The sequence below is a fragment of the Saccopteryx bilineata genome, chromosome 8, assembly GCF_036850765.1.
Source record: "Saccopteryx bilineata isolate mSacBil1 chromosome 8, mSacBil1_pri_phased_curated, whole genome shotgun sequence".
Lineage (NCBI taxonomy): Eukaryota > Metazoa > Chordata > Mammalia > Chiroptera > Emballonuridae > Saccopteryx > Saccopteryx bilineata.
This window is the reverse complement of record NC_089497.1, coordinates 42,276,187-42,297,177: the sequence shown is the minus strand read 5'-3', so window position 1 is coordinate 42,297,177 and position 20,991 is coordinate 42,276,187. Positions and strand designations below refer to the sequence as shown.

General features: G+C 37.3%; 1 protein-coding gene across 3 annotated transcripts in view; it reads left to right on the top strand.

Moving 5' to 3' along the window:
• CFAP44 (cilia and flagella associated protein 44) overlaps positions 1-20,991 on the top strand; it is a 160,145-nt gene that overhangs the window by 72,146 nt on the left and 67,008 nt on the right. For all 3 annotated transcript variants that reach the window (XM_066240920.1, XM_066240919.1, XM_066240918.1), the window contains 3 exons: positions 2,597-2,742; positions 3,352-3,622; positions 5,911-5,966. In XM_066240920.1, coding sequence (XP_066097017.1) covers positions 2,597-2,742; positions 3,352-3,622; positions 5,911-5,966 — 473 coding nt within the window. The remainder of the gene's footprint in view (positions 1-2,596; positions 2,743-3,351; positions 3,623-5,910; positions 5,967-20,991) is intronic.

Below are 20,991 nucleotides of genomic sequence, written 5' to 3'. Positions count from 1 at the left end.
CCATGTCCTCCATTATACCCTCTCTGTCCCCCTCCTGCTAACTCCCTCTCCCCTTCCCTCTGGGATTTGCTGTCCTGTTATCTGTATCTATGTGTTATGCATATATAATCTCACTAATCCCTTCATCTTCTCTAATCCTGTCCCCTCATCCCCCTTCCCTCTGACAGCTGTCCCTCTGCTAACTGTGACCCCACCTCTGCCTCTATTCCATTCCTCAGTTCACTTTGTTTATTAGATTTCACATATAAGTGAGATTGTATGATTTTTTTCTTTCTCTGCCTGGCTTATTTCACTTAGCATAATAATTTCCAGGTCCATCCATGCCATCGCAAAAGGTAAAATTTTCTTCTTTTTCACGGCTGTGTAGAATTCCATTGTGTATGTGTACTGCACCTTTTTAATCCACTCATCTGAACATCCTTATAACCAGTGTTTTGAAGTCTGCATGTGTTAGATTGCTTGTCTTCATTTTATTTAGTTCTTTTTCTGGAGTTTTGTTCTCTTTTTTTATTTGGAACATGCTTATTTGTGTCCTTATTATGGCTGCCTCCCTGCATTTGTTTCTATGTATTTTATATAAGTGGAGCTGCTACACCTCTCAGTCTTGGTAGAATGGTCTTATGTAGTAGGTGTCCTATGGGGCCCAGTGGTGCTACTTTTCTGGTCAACCTGAGCTGGGCACATTAGGTATGCCCCCCATGTGATCTGCGTGCCAAAGTTTCTATTGTAGTTGAGCCTTAATTGCTATTGGCACATCAATGGGAAGGATTTACTCCCTCTTTTTGAAAATATTTTCCTGGCTTCAAAGATACTACATTCTACTGGCCACTTTTTTTTTCCCAACGTATTTTACTGGCTTCTCACTTGCTGAACTAGGTTTTAAATTTGAGGTACACAGGGATATGGTCTTGGGTCACTTATTTCTTGCTAGGTGACTTCATTTAGACCACTGGCTTTAAGTATCAATTATATGCCAATGATCTTAAGTTTTGTCTCTATTCTTGGCCTCTTTCTCATATTCAGACTTATACATCTATCCAGCTTGACATCTCTCCTTGTCACCTCAATATTGACATATTTAAAATATAATTTTAAACATTTGCCTCGTGCAAATCTGCTCCATCTTCATCTCCATAAATGAGACAAGCATCCATTCAGTTACTAAAACAAAACCAGAGATTTTTTCTTTGCCTTTGATACCCTTATACTCAAAGAATGTCTTTCATAAACAGCATATAGTTAGGCTTCTATATTTTCAATCCTGTAGGTTGATCTTTGTCTTTACTTTAGTATAGAGTACTATGTCCAATTATATTTAGTGTAATTTCTAATATATTTTAGATTAAATCCACCATCTGACTAATTCTATTGATCACACCAATTTCCTTTTTCACCTTCTATTGGGTGATTAAGGTATTTCCCCCCATTTTTTCTCTTCAACTAGGTTATTAGTTATCTATTTTTGTGCTATTCTTTTAGGGGTGATCCTAAAGATCATAATATGCATCCTTAATGTAATTTGATATAAATTTATTTTTTTTACTAGTTTCCAAAAAAAAAAAAGATCTTAGAGCACTTAATTTCACGTATCTTCCTCCATTGTTTTGTATTTTATTGTATATGTAATTGTGTCACCAAAAGGTATTTTACTGTTGTTTTATATCCTTGGTATCATTTTTGTTTATTCTTTCTTTTTGTTGTTAGTTCTTTTCTATATTTTTGTATTTACAACTTGTGTCTTAAAAATAGCCTTTGGTATTTTCTTTAGTGTAGGGTGTGCTGGTGACAAATTCTCTGAGATTTATCATGACCTATTAAATTCTGTTATTAAATATTGCTTATTCAGGCCTGACTGGTGGTGGTGCAGTGGATAGATCATCGACCTGGGATGCTGAGGACCCAGGTTCAAAAACCCAAGGTCTCTGACTAGAGTGCAGGCTCATCAGCTTGAGCATGAGGTTGCTGTGTTGAGCATGGAATCATGTCTATGATCTTATGGTCACTGGCTTGGGCCCAAAGGTTCCTGGCTGGAAGCCCAAGGTTGCTGTCTTGAGCCCAAGGTCACTGGCTTGAGCAAGGGATTTCCTGGCTTCGCTGGAGCCCCACACTCAAGGCACGTATGAGAAGCAATCAATGAACAACTAAAGAGATGCAACTATGAGTTGATGCTTCTCATCTTTCGCCCTTTCTCTCTCTCTCATCAGTCTCTCTCTCACTAAAATAAATACTATTTATTCAAGATAATACTTGAAATAAAATGAAATTTATTAGGTAGTTAGAAATGAGAACTCTCTTCTATTGACTTTTTTTTTTTAGAGATTGTGGTAGTTTTTATTCAATTTGGTATCTTCTATTGACTTTTAAGTGGAAATAAATCATTGTAAGGTGTTTTATTATTACAATTGTATAGTTGCATATAAATGGACAATGGAGCTTCTTTATAAAACCTATCTAAAATAATAGAAATTATATAAAGTCGATGTTTTAAGACATCTGTTTTATGTTTCAAAATTTTAAAATAATCAAAATAGTCTCATGTGGTCTTATGTGTCTTATATTCAAATACCACCTTTTATGTTATTTATCCTCTTTCTAGGGAGGCTATGATTCTGGTTTTCTATATCACTGTGAGTTTCCCCCATATGACAAAAACAGTGACATAAGAAAAAATAAAGATGAACCTTTTGATTTCCGTTTTCTTGAGGATACAGAAAATAATCCTATCCAAGCCATCACTTTCAGGTAAACAGAATTTAAGAAAGCTTTAAAAACATATAACCCATTGGTGTCTATTTTGTCCATTATGATAAATCCAGTTTTTAAAGATCTGTCCAAAAAGGATACTCAAACAATGTTAAATAAATCAAAGGATTAAATAGAATCAAAGCTAATCCTGAAAAATTGTATTTCAATCCCCTCTATTAAATATTCTGTCTGTCAAAATTCTGTTTATCACACAATTGAATTGTATGGATTTGCATTTTGTTATTTAAGAGGATGTTACTGCATGGTCACATAATGTAGTTCAGGGTTATGATTCTGGAGAAATCACAAATTGAATTATTACTCCTTTAATAATTATGAATTAAGCATATATGCCAGTCATTCTTTTGGAGATCAAATGTAATTGCTTCAACTTTCAAATTGGCTTTTTCTCCCCCTCTACGCTTTTGTATTAGTTTGCTGTAGCTTTTATGGTTTGTTAGGATTTCAATGTGTGAATTCTGAGGGGAATGTAACTTAGTCCATAACACCTTTGTTACTAAATATTTAGTCACTTGTCAACTAATTTAAAGTTAAACATTTTCAGTTTAATATGAAGAACAATTCATTTTCTTTTTTGTTTTATAGTTTTGAACAAGATATAATGTTTTGTGGACTGCAAGATGGAGCAATTCGAATCTATATCCTAGATCCGAATGACTCTTCATTGACCAGTATGGAAAACTACTGGCACTTGAACATGCATGACAATGATTATGGATGTGTTAAAAGCATTTCTATTAGCTATGATGACCGTTTTTTGGTGACTGTTGGAGCAGATAGTAATATCTTTGTTTTCACCATTTTTTCTGTATTTGAGCTAAAGAAAGGCATCAAAGCCATAGTGCCACCTCCCAGGGTATGTAACTAATAACAATAGAAAAAAACACCACCCTTCATTTTAAAATAGTAATGCTAAAATTGTTCATATTTTTTAAAAATTGAAAACTACTTAAACACATTTATCATATAGACTTATTTTTCTACCAGTATTTTAATCTCAACTTTCTGATGCCTGTTTTTAAATACCTTATATTAAAGGAGTTAAATTTCCCTTATTACTAAAGGTAATAAAAAATAAAAATAAAAAGACTGAAATTTTCTGTTTCAATCACTTAAAGTTTGTTTTCAAAATGTATATTTTTAGGTATCTATTTTGCTTTTTATTTATTCATTCACTCATCAAAGAGACATATATGACATGAACACCATAATTTGTGCCTTTGAAAGGGTTGGTAAAAATATTATCATCTGTAGTATTAGAACTTGACAATATGGATCATGATTGAAAATTCAGTAAAATTATTCCATTCTTAGGCAGAATACATTTTTGGCTTTGTAATAAAGATTGCGGATTCAGGTCACCAAATTATATTCTTTTGTCCTGTCACACAGCTTGAATTTTCTATTATCAAAGTGTTTCCTTGAGATAAAATTATAAATCACTGTTGAAATTTCTCCTGAGGAACGAAAAAATTAGAAAGACCATAGTTAAAATTCCTCTGAACATTGGCTTCCCACTTAACACATAGCCAACTTTAAAAGAACATAGGGAAGTTTTAAGCAGGTAAACTTTCATTCTATTAATTACAGTGAAATTTGGAGAATGGACTGTTGTTAAAGTGTCAGCTCAGGAAGCGGAATTACAGAATGGAAAGTGTATGGAGAAAAAGAAAATCTTTATCATTCTACCTAATGCCAACTCTCTCTCTAAAAACCCATATTGGATAGAAAAAAATACATTCTGCAGTCATATTTTATTTATGACTATAATCAATACTTCTTAAATCACTAAAGCAGATTCTGCTTTTAAGGAGACAAAATCAGAAAAAATTGAATAAGCAAAACGAAACTAAGCTCTGCACAGGTCTGAGGTTCTTATCTTCCTGTACTTTATAATTAGCAAATCTTTAAAAGTAAAGATGCCTGAGCCCTACCCAAGAGCAGTTAAATCAGAATCTCTGAAGATGAGGCCCTGGTCTCTATACTTCATCCCTCTCCCAGCCACTGTGATTTTAATCTGCAACAAGGATTGAGAACAATTGAAAACTGTTGGAGCACTTTTGTTTAAACTGTAAACAGCTGGTGTCAGGAGATCCTGAAAATCACAGCAATTTGGAGAACTAAGGGGCTTAGCTCTGGGCAATAAAAGAATGAAAAATAAAATTCATTCAAGGTATGTCCTAAGTGATTAACAGTAACTACAATGTATTAGTAATCACTGTCCCTCACATTGGTCATAATTTATCATTTCACTTTTATTAAAGTCATAAACCTGTCTTACATAAAAATATGCAGACTTGCACTTCATATGTATAAAGACTAGTACTGTAATAAAACAACTTGATTTAAAGAGAGTCTTTGGGTCTTTACAATGTATGACAGCAAAACAGACATATCTGTTATAAAAGAGAATAAAGAATAAATAAGTTCAATTTAACTTAAGAACTGATTAGCCAGCAAACTAAGACTCTCTATTTAGTGCACCAGGTTATAATTCCTCCTCTTTAAAGCCTAAGACATTTTACAGCACAGCACCTGAACAAACAAGGTACTTAGTATCCCTAATTTAAACTGATTTTCTATCTAAAGAGAGATTCATATTTCTGATTTCATATATTATTCTGTACATTTCCAATGTATGTCTTTTTTTAAGGTCAAGTGAAATGCTTCCCAAAAATTAAAAAAATATATATAAATGTACATATATATTTTAAAATCTTCCTAGGAGTTTTGGAGAATCCTGAGGAAGTTTTGAAGAATTATGTATGTATAAAAGGGATATGCTAAAATAAATACAGCATTTTAAAATAAAAGAAAAATTTTGTGTGTATTCTTTGTTAATAACATGAAAATTAATAATTCACATTTTGAAGAAGTACTATGGTGGTATTAACATTTTGCATACATATGATTAAGTTTCAAGACTTTAAGCAAAAATAAATACCTCTTTAAATTAAGTGGAAATAAATAAGTTTAGTCAACAACAGTTTATTTGTTTACCCTAGTTTATTTTTTATGAAAATACTTTTCAGGCCTACATTTGTTAGAAATTAGCAGGGGGAAAAACCCCCAGTTTAATTACAATTAGATATTAAAAGAAATATGCAATTTAAAAGGGATGACATTTTATTTCTCTTTCTACAGTTAGGAATTGAAACAGAGCCAATTCCAGAAGATATTCAAGATCCCAAAGCCTACAGGTATGGTAATTTTTTATAAATACCTATTAGACCTGAGCTTTTGCAAAACAAACCAATATTTTATAGAAGTTGGCTAAGATAAATAAATTTCCAGATATTTTAATATTAATTTTCTCTTTGCTCTTTCTGTATCCTAATGTGTTATCTGTTTTTAGTTGTTTAATTTTTAAATTTTATTTAGAAAATTAAACTTAACAGGGTGACATTAATCAATAAGAGTACTAGGTTTAAATAAATGTTTCTTTAACATTTGATCTGTTGATTATGTTGTGTACCCATCACCCAAAGTCAAATCATTTTCTGTCACTGTATACTGTCCCTCTTTACTCCCTTCCCCTCATTACCTCCTCCACATCCCTTTCCCCCTGGTAACCACTTCATTTTATCTATATCCATGAGTCTCAGTTTTATATCTCACCTATGTGTGAAATCATACAGTGCTTAGCTTTTTCTGACTTACTTATTTCACTCAATATAAAGTTCTCAAAGTCCACCCATGTTGTTATAAATGGCACTCTGTCACAATTTCTATGGTTGATTAGTATTCCATTGTATATATGTCCCACATCTTTATCCAATTCTCTATTGAAGGACATTTTGATTGTTTCCATGTCTTGACCACTGTGAATAATGCTATGATGAAATGGGGGTGCATGTGTCTTTACATACCAATGTTTTTAAGTTTTTGGGGTAGATACCCAGGAGAAGGATTGCTGGGTCATATGGTAGTTTCACTCTTAACTTGTTGAAGAACCACCATTCTTACTTTCATAATGGTTGTACTAATTTGCATTCCCACCAGCCGTGAATGAAGGTTCCTTTTTCTCTACAGCCTTCCAACACTTGTTATAACTTGTCTTGTTGATAATAGCCAGTCTAACTGGTATGAGGTGGTATCTCTTTGTAATTTTGATTTGTATTTCTTGAAAAGCTACTGAAGATGAGCATCATTTCAAATATCTCTTGGCCATTTGTATGCCTTCTGGAAAAAGTTCAGATCCTCTCCCCATTTTTTTTTTTTTCTTTCTTTCATTTTTCTGAAGCTGGAAACAGGGAGAGACAGTCAGACAGACTCCCGCATGCGCCCGACCGGGATCCACCCGGCACGCCCACCAGGGGCGATGCTCTGCCCACCAGGGGGCGATGCTCTGCCCATCCTGGGCGTCGCCATGTTGCGACCAGAGCCACTCTAGCGCCTGAGGCAGAGGCCGCAGAGCCATCCCCAGCGCCCGGGCCATCTTTGCTCCAATGGAGTCTTGGCTGCGGGAGGGGAAGAGAGAGACAGAGAGGAAAGCGCAGCGGAGGGGTGGAGAAGCAAATGGGCGCTTCTCCTGTGTGCCCTGGCCGGGAATCGAACCCAGGTCCTCCGCACGCTAGGCCGACGCTCTACCGCTGAGCCAACCGGCCAGGGCAGCTCTCCCCATTTTTTTTTTTTTTTTTTATAATTTTATTTTTTTAATGGGGTGACATCAATAAATCAGGATACATATATTCAAAGATAACAAGTCCAGGTTATCTTGTCGTTCAATTATGTTGCATACCCACCACCCAAAGTCAGATTGTCCTCTGTCACCTTCTATCTTGTTTTCTTTGTGCCCCTCCCATCCCCTATCCCTCTCCCATTCCCCCCTCCCCCCCGTAACCACCACACTCTTATCAATGTCTCTTAGTTTCACTATTATGTCCCACCTACGTATGGAATAATACAGTTCCTGTTTTTTCTGATTTACTTATTTCGCTTCGTATCATGTTATCAAGATCCCACCATTTTGCTGTAAATGTTCCTAAGTCATCATTTCTTATGGCTGAGTAGTATTCCATAGTGTATATGTGCCACATCTTCTTTATCCAGTCATCTATTGATGGGCTTTTTGGTTGTTTCCATGTCCTGGCCACTGTGAACAATGCTGCAATAAACATGGGGCTGCATGTGTCTTTACGTATCAATGTTTCTGAGTTTTGGGGATATATACCCAGTAGAGGGATTGCTGGGTCATAAGGTAGTTCTATTTTCAGTTTTTTGAGGAACCACCATACTTTCTTCCATAATGGTTGTACTACTTTACATTCCCACCAACAGTGTATGAGGGTTCCTTTTTCTCCACAGCCTCTCCAACATTTGCTATTACCTGACTTGCTAATAACAGCTAATCGAACAGGTGTGAGGTGGTATCTCATTGCCGTTTTGATTTGCATTTCTCTAATAGCTAAAGAAGATGAGCATCTTTTCATATATCTGTTGGCCATTTGTATTTCTTCCTGGGAGAAGTGTCTATTCATATCCTCTTCCCATTTTTTTATTGGATTGTTTGTTTGTTTGTTGTTGAGTTTTATGAGTTCTTTGTATATTTTTCTCCCCATTTTTTAATTGGCTTGTTGGCTTGTTTGTTGCTGAGCTTTGTGAGTTCTTTATATATCTTGGATATTAACCCCTAATTGGAGACGTTGTTTGCAAATATCATCTCCCATTTAATTGGCTGCCTATTTGTTTTGTTGTCAGTTTCTTTTGCTGTGCAGAGCTTTTTAGTTTGATAGAGTCCCATTCATTAATTGTTGCCTTTACATCCCTTGCCTTTGGGGTCTAATTTATAAATTGTTCCCTATGGCCAAGATCCATAAGTTTAGTCCCTATCTTTTCTTCTATGTAATTATTTTTTCACATCTTATATTTAGGTCTTTTATTCATTTTGAATTGATTTTTGTGCAGGGGAACAAACAGTAGTCAAGTTTTATTCTTTTGCATGTGGCTTTCCAATTTTCCCTGTGCACCATTTATTGAAGAGGCTTTCTTTTTTCTCCATTGTGTTTTTGGCTCCTTTGTCAAAGATGATTTGTGTGTGTGTGTGTGTGTGTGTGTGTGTATGTGAATACATAATATGGTTTTATTTCTGAGCTCTCAATGCTGTTCCATTGGTCAGATGTCTGTTTCTCTGCCAATACCATGCTGTTTCGATTTTCGTGGCTCTGTGGTATAATTAGAAGTCAGGTAGTGTGACACCTTCAGCTTCATTCTTTTTCCACAGAATTGCTTTGGCTGTTCAGGGTTTTTCATGGTCCCATACAAACCTGGTGAATTTTTGTTCTATTTCATATAAGAATGACTTTGGAATTCAGATAGAGATTGCATTAAATTTGTATATTGCTTTGGGTAATATGGCCATTTTAACTATGTTGATTCTTCCAATCCACGAACATGGATTATTTTTTTCATTTCATTGTGTGTTTTTATCAATTACTTTCAATATTGCTTTCTAGTTTTCAGTATATAGATCCTTTACATCCTTTGTTAAGTTTATTCCTAGGTACTTTATTTTCTTATTGCAATTGTAAAAGGAATTGGTTCTTTGAGTTCATTTTCTAAAGTTTCATCATTGGCATATAGGAAAGTAATAGACTTTTGTATAATGATTTTGTATCCTGCAACTTTACTGTATTGGTTTATTGTTTCAAATAGTGTTTTGGTGGAGTCCTTGGGGTTTTCAATATACAGGACCATGTTACTGCAAAAAGTGATATCTTTATTTCTTTCCTGATATGGATGCCTTTTATTTCTTTCTCTTGTCTGATTACTCTGGCTAAATCTTCCAGAACTATGTTGAATAAGAATGGAGCCCTGCCTTCTTCCTGATTTCAGAGGAAAAGCCTTCATTTTTTCACCATTTAGTATGATGTTTTTTCATCAGCCAATATCATTATGTTATTGATATTAATATTGTTATTATGTTGAGGTACTTTGCTTCTATATCCATTTTATTGAGTGTTTTAAACATAAAGGGATGTTGTATCTTATTAAATGCCTCTTCTGCATCTATTGATAGGATTTTATGATTTTTGTTCATTTTGTTGATGTGGTGTATTATGTTGATTGGTTTCTGTATGTTGAACCATCCTTGTGCTTCTGGAATAAATCCCACTTAATCGTGATGTATTATTTTTTTAATGCATTGTTTTATTTGATTTGCTAGTATTTTGTTTAGATTTTTTGCATCAGTATTCTTTAGAGATATTGGTCTGTAGTTTTCTGTATTTGTGTTGTTCTTGCCAGGTTTTGGTATTAGGGTTATGTTGGCCTCATATAATGTGTTAGTGAGTATTGCTGCTTCTACTTTTTGGAAGACTTTGAAAAGGAGATGTAGCAAATCTTTGAATGTCTGGTAAATTTTAGGCCATCTAATCCTAAACTTTTATTTTGAGGGAGGTTTTAATAGTTGTTTCTATACCCTCCCTGCTTATGGGTTTTTTAGGTTTTCCACTTCTTCATGAATCAGTCTTGGAAGATTGGATAGTTCTAAGAATTTACCCATTTTCTCTAGGTTATGTTTGGTGGCATATCACCTTTCATAGTATACTACTATAATCCTATGTATATCTATGATATCTGTGTTTATTTTCCTCTTTCAACTCAGAATTTGTTTATATGAGTCCTTTCTCTTTTTTCTTTAGAGAATCTAGCCAGGGGTTTGTCAATTTTATTGATCTTTTCAAAAAAACAGCTATCTGTTTTATTAATTGTTTCTATAGTTATTTTATTCTCTATTTCCTTTAGTTCTGCTCTAATTTTTACTATTTCTTTTCTTCTGCTGACTTTGGATTGTCTTTGTTCTTCTTTTTCTAGTTTCTTAAGACATGTTGTTAGGTTGTTTACTTGGGATCTCTCTTGTTTCTTGATATAAACCTGTAATGATATAAATTTTTCTCTTATTACTACTTTTGCTGCATCCCAGAAATGTCATTTTTCTGTACATACCTTTTGATCTCTGCTTTTATTTCTCCTTGACCCAGTCATTTTTTAGAAGTATGTTGTTTAATTTCTACATTTTCTGTGTTTCTTTACTTTTATGCAGTTGAATTCCTGAATTTGTTGATGGTAGTTTTATGGCCCTACATTGGATTATCCTTTAAAATGTCCCATGAACACTGGAGAAGAATGTGTAATGTGTTGTTTTGGAATGAGAAATGTCCTGTAAATGTCTATTAGGTCCATTTGGTCTTGTGTGTCACTTAATCCTGATATTTCTTTATTGATTTTCTGTTTGGATGATCTATCTAAAGCCATCAGAGGTGTGTTGAGATCTCCAACTATGATTGTTTTTGTTTGCTTCTATTTTTAGATCAGTTAGTAGATATCTTAAATATTTCGGTGCATCCTGGTTCACTGCATAGGTATTGTCAGATATGAGTATGACTGCACTTGTTTTTCCTTGGAGATTATTTACTTGGAGAATTGTTTTCCAACCTTTTACTTTGTGTCACCTTTAGTCTGTGAAGCTTTCATATACCCCTTTTTTCTTTTTTTTTCTTTTCTTTATTGATTTTAATTTATTGTGTTTACATAGAATGTAGTGTCACCCTGAATGCATCTCCCCTTCCTTGTATTCTCCTCATCATCCCCCTTACCCGTCTCCCTAAAGGGCCCTCCCCCCTTCCCTTTGGGATTATCCTATCCTATCATCCCCTTTCCCTCTGTCCTCTTTTCCTCTGGTCCCTTTGATCCGTCCTCTGTCTCAATTCTGTTCCGCAGTTCACATTGTTCATTGGATTCTTCAAATAAGTGAGGTCATATGATATTTTTCTTTCTCTGCCTGGCTTGTTCACTTAACATAATAGTTTCCAGGTCCATCCAAGTTGTCGCAAAAGGTAAGATTTCCTTCTTTTACATGGCCCCATAGTATTCCATTGTATATATGTACCATAGCTTTTTAATCCACTCACCTACTGATGAACACTTGGGCTGTTTCCAATCTTGTTTATTGTGAACAATGCTGCCATAAACATGGGGGTGGATTTCTTCTTTTGAATCAGTGATATGGTGTTATTGGGATATATTCCTAAAAGTGGGATAACTGTGTGAAAAGGCAGTTCCATTTTAATTTTTTGAGAAATCTCCATACTGTTTTCCACAGTGGCTATACCAGTCTCTGCATTCCCACCAGCAGTGCAGGAGGGTTCCCCTTTCTCCATATCCTCACCAGCGGTTATTATGTATTGTTTTGTTAATGAGCACTAATCTGACTGGTGTGAGGTGGTATCTCATTGTGGTTTTAATTTGTATTTCTCTAATGATTAGTGATGTTGAACATTTTTCAACTGTCTATTGACCATCTGTATGTCCTCTTTGGAGAAGTGTCTATTCATTTCTTTTGCTCATTTTTTTTTTTTGTATTTTTCTGAAGCTGGAAATGGGGAGAGACAGTCAGACAGACTCCCACATGCGCCCGACCGGGATCCACCCGGCACACCCACCAGGGGGCGACGCTCTGCCCACCAGTGGGCGACGCTCTGCCCCTCCGGGCGTTGCTCTGCTGCGACCAGAGCCACTCTAGAGCCTGGGGCCGAGGCCAAGGAGCCATCCCCAGCGCCCGGGCCATCTTTGCTCCAATGGAGCTTCGGCTGCGGGAGGGGAAGAGAGAGACAGAGAGGAAGGAGAGGGGGAGGGGTGGAGAAGCAGATGGGCGCTTCTCCTGTGTGCCCTGGCCGGGAATCGAACCTGGGACCTCTGCACGCCAGGCCGACGCTCTACCACCGAGCCAACTGGCCTGGGCCTTGCTCATTTTTTAATTGTATTGTTTATCTTCCTGATGTTGAGTTTTACAAGTTCTTTATAAATTTTGGTTATTAATCCCTTATCAGATGTATTGTTGAATATGTTCTCCCATTGTGTGGGTTGTCTTTTTATTCTGTTCATATTATCTTTAGTTGTGCAAAAGCTTTTTAGTTTGATATAGTTCCACTTGTTTATCCTGTCTTTTATTTCACTTGCCCATGGAGATAAATCAGCAAATATCACATATATTGCTGTGAGAGATGTCGGAGAGCTTACTGCCTACTTTTTCTTAAAGATGCTTATGGTTTCATGACTTACATTTAAGTCTTTTATCCATTTTGAGTTTATTTTTGAGAATGGTGTAAGTTGGTGGTCTAGTTTCATATTTTGCATGTAGCTGTTCAATTTTTTCAACATCGTTTGTTAAAGAGGCTGTCTTTACTCCATTGTATGCTCTTACCTCTTTTGTCAAATATCAATTGTCCATACAGGTGTAGGTTTACTTCTGGGTTCTCTGTTCTGTTCCGTTGATTATGTGCCTGTTCTTATGCCAGTACCAAGCTGTTTTGAGTACAATGGCCTTGTAGTATAACTTGATATCAGGAAGTGTGATACCACCCACTTTATTCTTCTTTTTCAAGATTGCTGAGGCTATTCGTGTTCCTTTGTGGTTCCATATAAATTTTTAGAATATGTGTTCTATATCTTTGAAGTATGTCATTGGTATTTTGACTGGTATTGCATTGAATTTATAAATTGCTTTGGGTAATATAGACATTTTAATGTTTATCAATGAACACGGTATATGCTTCCACTTGTTTGTATCTTCCTTGATTTCTTTTATCAATGTTTTATAATTTTCCAAGTACAAGTCTTTAAACTCCTTGGTTAAATTTACTCCCAAGTACTTTATATTTTTTTGTTGCAATAATGAAGGAGATTGCAACAAATTTTTAAAAATTTCTCTTTCTGGCCTGACCAGGCAGTGGCGCAGTGGATAGAGCATTGGACTGGGATGCAGAGGACCCAGGTTCGAGACCCCGAGGTCGTCAGCTTGAGCACGGGCTCATCTGGTTTGAGCAAAAAGCTCACCAGTTTGGACCCAAGGTCGCTGGCTTGAGCAAGGGGTTACTTGGTCTGCTGTAGCCCCATGGTCAAGGCACATATGATGAGAAAGCAATCAATTAACAACTAAAGTGCCACAATGAAAAACTGATGATTGATGCTTCTCATCTCTCTCCATTCCTGTCTGTCTGTCCCTATCTATCCCTCTCTCTGACTTTCTCTCTGTCTCTGTAAAAAAATAAAATTAAATTAAAAAAAATTTTTTTCTCTTTCTGACAGTTCATTGTTGGTGTATAAAAATGTTTCTGACTTCTGAGTATTAATTTTATACCCTGCCACTTTGCTGAATTCATTTATCAGGTCCAGTAGTTTTTCACTGAGACTTTAGGGTTTTCTATATACAGTATCATATCATCTGCAAATAATGATAATTTTACTTCTTTTCCAATTTGAATGCCTTTTATTTCTTCTTCTTCTCTGACTGCTGTGGCTAGGACTTCCAGAACTGTGTTGACTAGAGTGGTAAAAGTGGGCACTCCTGCCTTGTTCCTGATCTTAAGGGGATTGCTTTTAATGTTTGCCCATTGAGTATGATATTGGCTGTGGGTTTGTCATAGATGGTCTTTATCATGTTGAGGTATATTCCCTGTATTCCCACTTTGCTGAGAATTTTGATCATAAATGGGTGCTAGATTTTATCAAATGCTTTTTCTGCATCTATTGATATTATCATGTGGCTTTTCTCCTTCCTTTTGTTTATGTGATGAATCACATTGACTGATTTGCGAATATTGTACCAGCCTTGCCTCCCAAGAATAAATCCCACTTGATCATGGTGTATGATTTTTTTTCATGTATTGCAGGATCTGGCTTGCTAATATTTTGTTGAGGATTTTAGCATCTAAATTTATCAGGGATATTGGCTTATAATTTTTTTCTTTGTGTTGTCTTTGCCTGGTTTTGGAATCAGAATTATGCTCGCCTCATAAAAGAAGCTTGGAAGTCTTTCCTCCTCTTGTATTTTTGGAAATACCTGGAGAAGGATAGGAGTTCTTTCTTCTTTGAATTTTTGGTAGAAATCACCAGTGAAGCCATCTGGCCCAGGGCTTTGGTATGTTGGGAGGTTTTTGATAACTGTTTTGATTTTATTTGTTGTAATCGGTCTGTTTAGGTTTTCTGATTTTTCCAGATTAATATTTAAAGATTATATGTTTCAAGGAATTTTTCCATTTTACCTAGATTGTCTAGTTTTTTGGCATACAGTTCTTCATAGTATTTTCTTATAATCTTTTGTATTTCTGTTGTGTTAGTTGTTATTTCTCCACTCTCATTTCTAATTTTATTTATTTGAATTCTCTCTCTTTTTTTCTTGGTGAGTCTGGTTAAAGGTTCATCGATCTTGTTTACCTTTTCAAAGAACCAGCTCTAGGTTTCACTTATCCTCTGTATTGTTTTTTTAGCCTCTATGTTATTTATTTTTGCTCTGATCTTTATTATTTCTTTCCTTCTACTTCCTCTGAGATTTACTTGCTGTTCTTTTTCTAGTTCTTTTAGATGCAGGGTCAAGTTGTTTATTTGAGCTTTTTCTAGCTTCTTAAGGTATTCCTATAATGCTATGAATTTTCCTCTAAGTCTAGGGTTGGTATGGTCTGACTCCATTTTTCAGTTGTGTTATTTCTAGGTCTTCTTGGGTTGACATCACTGTTGTTTGTAATCTGCTGTGGGCTACTTATCTGCTATCACTGTTCTTTTTTTTTATCACTGTTCTTTTTGCTATTTGTGTCAGCGTTTTCTATGTCTTAGTGGGGTCAAGTGTGAGGAGCTTTTCCTTAAGCTTCCACTCTAACAAGGGTTGTTAGGTCCTGAATGGGTGCTTTTTGTATCTGGCCACTGAATGTGCCTGCCCTGATCCTTCCTGTCTGGGGCCTGGTGCAGATCAGTGGGGGTCTCTGCCTATGACTGGATCTTATCAACCTTTTTGGAGCTACAGGCAATCCAGATCTTGTGGCTGCCTCTGCTGGGCCAGGAGCCATTGTAAATATCAGCTGCACTCCAAGTTTTGCTTTTATGTACTCTTGGCCTGGGGGAAGTTCCTTTCAAAGTTCAAGTTTCCTTGAGATCTGCTTTCTGTTGCCTCTTATTGCTGGCTACTTGTTGGGCTCAGTACTATAATTCAGTGATTAGGTATGGTATTGGATGTGGCCTGCTCTGTAGCTCAGGTATCCTTCTATCCGGACTTTTTATATATTTATTTATTTATTTTCCCAGCACTCAATAGGGTGTACTCACGGAGGTCCAGTGGGTGTGGCCCCCGTGCTCCCGTTATGTGGTTTGTCCACCGGACTGTTGCTGCTGTTGCTGCCTGGGGCGTTTGGGCTCAGGTGTTGCCGGTGCCAGCCTGCCTCCGTGGCTGCTGCAGCCTCTGCTGGCCCTGGTGGGCTTGCGCATACCGAAGCACACCCATTTGGACCGCTTCTGCCGCTGCCTCAGCCTCCGCTGCCACTGAGGGCTGGTCTGTGCCATAGGCAAGTTTGCATATGGGGTTGGGCCTCTCCAGCATCCTCCCCAGCTTCTGCTCCTGCAGGTGGGCCTGTGCACAGAGTTCAGACCATTTCCAGGGCTGTCTTGGCCTCCACTGCTGCCAAGGGCTGGTCCGCGTAGCTAGGGGGTTTGCGTGTCAGCTCAGACTTCCTAAGCAGCCGCTGTGGCTCCAACCTTTGCAGGGGTAACCCACACACACCCGCTCAGACCACGCCCGAGGTTGCCTAGCTTCTGCTGCCACTGTGGGTGCGTCCACACCATCAGCAGGTTTTCACACTGGCCCAGACCTGTGCAGCTGCCGCTGCGACTTCTGCCCTCACTGGCTGCCTCGCGCACGCCGGTGTGGACTCCCTCCACTGTTGCTCTGACCTCTGCCCCCACCAAGGGCGGGCCCATGCTGCATGCAGGACTGTGTTTGAACCCAGACCTGTGCAGGCCAGCCCGTGCGCGCTCGCTTGCACCACCCTGGCCTCTGCAGCCATGTGCTGGCTTTTGCAGCTGTGACCTGCCATCTCCGGCCCACCTGCCCCCAGCAAGCACTCAGCAGCAGTCCCTATTTGTGCCCCTAACATGCTGCCTGCCTCTAAGAGCCTCTTTGTTCTAACTGGAGCAGGTGAGCCTCTGGTGGATGGGGTAATTTTTTCCCTTTGCTGGTGATGCTGTTCCCAGGAAAAATGTGCACCTTAGATTTGGGGAGTGACTCAGCCCAGTGGTTAAGGTGTCCATCCCTCAAAGTGTATCCCTCTGTGCCTCTGAGACCATTCTCTCCCCTTGCAACTCCAGTCCTCCCGATGGTCCCGGTTCACAAAGCTCCAGGAAAGTGGCTGTGAGCGAGGTTCTCCATGCAGTCCCTTTAATATGAAGCCTGGGTCCGAGAGTTTTGCCTCCTCTCAAACAGTATGTAGGCTCTTTTCTCAGCCAAATATAGCTCATAATCCCCTTCCAGGCTCCAGGGCTCTAGACTGGGATTCCGGTTTTGAGGCTGAGGACCCACATCTCGCTGGGCAGCCCTCCCTATTGCGAGAGTCCCTCCTGGCTGCCGCTTGCTCCTGGGAGTTGGGCAGCCCTTTCCACGTCTCTGCCTTTCCTACCAGTCTTAGTGTGGGTTCTTTGCTGGTCTTTGGCTGTAGAATCCTCTTAGTTTAGTCCAAAGTTGGTCTTTCATGATGAGTGTTCTCAGAATTAAGTTTTAATCCACCTTGGTTCAGGGAAGTGAGAGTTGGAGTGTCTGCCTACCCTGTGGCCATCATGGTCTCTCCTCTCATGTATCTCTTGAAGGCAGCATACAATTGGGCTTTGATTTTTCACCCAATCTGCTACTCTGAGCTTCTTTATTGGTGAGTTCAGTCCATTTACATTTAGGGTAATTATTGACACTTGAGGATTTTCTATAGCTATTTTATGTTTTGTTTTCTGGTAGCTTTGTGTCTCATTTGGTTCTTCTCTTTTGTGTTTCTGTCAGTTTTTGTTTGATGACATTCTGGACTTCTTTCTTTGTTTCTTCTTTTTAAGCTGTGTTTTTCAGTAGTGGCTTTTTTATAGGTGAATGCCATTAGGTTATTAAAAGAAAAATTGTCATATGTACAAGAGTCCTTTGTCTCCCAAGTACTTCTGCACTCCATTCTCCTTTTCTACTGTAGATCTTTATCCTCTCCCCTTTTATGTTATTGTTGTCAGAAATTATCCTTATTTTTACTGTGTACTGTCAGTGTTTGACTTACAAATTATGATTGGTTCTGACAGACTGATCATAACACGATTTGGTCATAAGTTGAGTAGGCTATATGTACAGTACTGTGAAATGATGTTATAAAAATCTTTAAGTCATATTTTATCATAATTTTCTTTCATTATTATATATCATAATTTTATTAGTTCATTTTATGCCATTTGTATCATCTCTACACCATTTTGTTTCTTATTTTTACATTCATCAGGTTTAAGTAAAACACTGCATTACCAGTACAACTGGTTTAATATTTGCAAAACATACAAAATTACAAAATACAGGTGCATAGAAAAATACAAAATACAGGTGTAAAAAATACCATAGGAAACATTTTCCCAATTGCAAAATATATCAAATATATAAACATTTACAAAACATTTTGTTGGCCGCTGGTGCTTGGCTGCAGATCATTGATGTCATCATCTGAGGCAGCAGTTGGGGTTACTGGAGTTGGTTTTTTCATAAACATGGTGATCTTTGTCTGAATTGTATGTTTCTTTTTTTCTTCATAAATTTCACGATATGGATGAAACACATCATGCACCATCAGTTCAATCCTTGCAAATTGTTCGATGTTTGGGTCCATTGCTTCAAAATATATAAGACATTTATTCAGTAAAGATAAACCTTCTGAAAATCCCTTAGTGGTGAACTTTCTTTCTGGCTTCTCCTCTTCTTTCTCTGCTGGCATTCGTTTCCAAAATAATCCAGTTTCATCAACATTGAAAATCTGTTCTGCTAGTTATCCTTCATCTGTAATTGATTCATCCAGACTATCAACAAACTTCCTCATCCACACTCGCTGCTTCTCCAGGCACTCGAACACTATGCATCTGGAATCTTTCCTTGAATCTCTGGAACCAGCCAGTGCTTGCTACAAATTCTTGACTGTAATCATCTCCAGCACACTCCTTCAGAGTCTGAAATAGACTTCTCGCCTTCATCTGCACAGTAAAAAGTCTTAATGGTGTCCGTTTTTGAATTTGATCTTCCATCCAAATATATAGTAATTTCTCCATTTCGTGGATGGGCCTGCTTTGTTGCTTTGTTATAACTGTTGATCGCATGGGTGCAGAACCTTTCACAGCTTCACGAATTCTTTCTTTTTTTTTTTAATTTTTTTATTTTTATTTTATTTATTCATTTTAGAGAGGAGAGAGAAAGGAAGAGAGAGAGGAGACAGAGACAGAGAGAGAAGGTGAGGAGGAGCTGGAAGCATCAACTCCCATATGTGCCTTGACCAGGCAAGCCCAGGGTTTCAAACCGGTGACCTCAGCATTTCCAGGTCGATGCTTTATCCACTGTGCCACCACAGGTCAGGCCCGAATTCTTTCTTTATCTTTCAAAATCATTGACACAGTCGAGTGTGATAACTTTGTATCACGTGCGATCACATTCACTTTCTTTCCTCCTTCGAACTGCTTAATTACCTTCATTTTTGGGTCGAGATTGATGGCCTTTCTTTCCTTCTTGGCAGGCTGAGGCATAGACAAAGACAATTTCCTCTTGGTAGACATCTTGGGAGGGCTATGATGAAAAATATAAAGACATAAAGCACAAATTGCTGTACTGAGTCTGGGATAACAGTTGAAATGGTGCACGTGGAGATCGTAGTGCTGCTGGAAGCTGGTCCGCACTGTTGTATGCCCAGCCGGGCAATGCTTGCACTGCCAGACACAGAGCAATTGTGGCTAGAGATTGTGGTTGTAAAGTCAAATGGTCTTAAGTTGCATAGGTTGTAAGTTGATCAATACCTGTACTTGTTTAGCTTTTACTTGTGGTTTTGTATTGTTTTGTTCTTTGTGTCTGGTCAAATAACCTCCTTGAATGTTTCCTGTAGTGGTGGTTTTCATGTGGTAAATTCCCTCAGCTTCTGTATGTTTGCAAAGGTTTTTATTTTCCTTTGTAGATATTTAAGGATAACTTTGATGGATATAGTATTCTTTGCTGGTAATTCCTGTCTTTCAGTACTTGGATTGTTTGGGTCCTCTCTCTTCTGGCTTGTAGAGTTTCTGCTGAGAAGTCTGATGATAGCTTAATAGGCTTTCCTTTTTATGTTATGTTCTTTTTTTCCCTAGTTGTTTTGACAATTCTTTCTTTGTCATTGATTTTTGACAGTTTTATTATGATGTACCTTGGAGTAGGACTGTTTGTGTTGAGGTAACTTGGCATTTTGTTTGGTTCTTGGATTTGAGGCTCTAACTCTTTCCATACTTGGAAAATTCTCATCAATTATTTGTTTGGTAAGCTCTCCATTCCCTTCTTCCTCTCTTTTTTTTCTGAAATACCCATTATTTTTATGTTAATCTTTCTGATGAAGTCAGACAGTTCTTGTAAAGCTCTCTCATTTTTTAAAAAATTTTTATTCTTCTCTTCTATCTGTAGAATCTTTAGTTGCCTGTCTTCAATGTCAGTGATTCTTTCCTCTATCTGCCTTGTTCTATTAGCTAAGTTTGCTAACTCAGTTTTCAATTCATGTATTGAGTTTTTCATCTCTGTTTTTAAAGTGTCAGTCTTCTTGAAGAGCTTATTAAGTTGTATATTAGTGTTTTCTCACATCTCATTGAGTATTTTCAGAACATCAATTTTGAATTCTCTATCACTTAACTCCAAGGTTTCCATGTGTTAAGATGTTTTTCTGGAGATTTTAAATTTTCTTTCTGAACTTTGTCTCTGTGCTGTGTAGCCATGGTATTTGATTTCTTCTTTCTTGATGACATTTGAAAGTGGTTTTATTAGGAACTCCTAAAAAAAAAGAACTAGAGGAAAAGAAAAATTAAAAATATAATAATTTAAAAATTAATGACAAGTAAAAACCCCACAGAAAACAAGATCAAAAACCAAAAAAAAAAAAAAAATAAAAACAAAGCACCCACAAAAAATAAGAATAAAAAATATAAAAATTAAAATAAAATTCAGAAGAGAGAAAAGAATAATAAGAAAAAAGGATAAAAGGAAAAAAATGAAAAAAAGGAAATATAAATTTTGGTTTTGAGAGGTTACTGTTTTCTTCCAGTAGGTGTTGCTCTATTATAAGTTTTAGCTCTGTGAAATTCCTGGGCTGACTGCCACTGAGGTGTTGCTATTGCAATGATGTAGGTGGGGCTGCAGTTGCCTTGGTGGGTTGGGTGTGTAGTGAAGGCTTT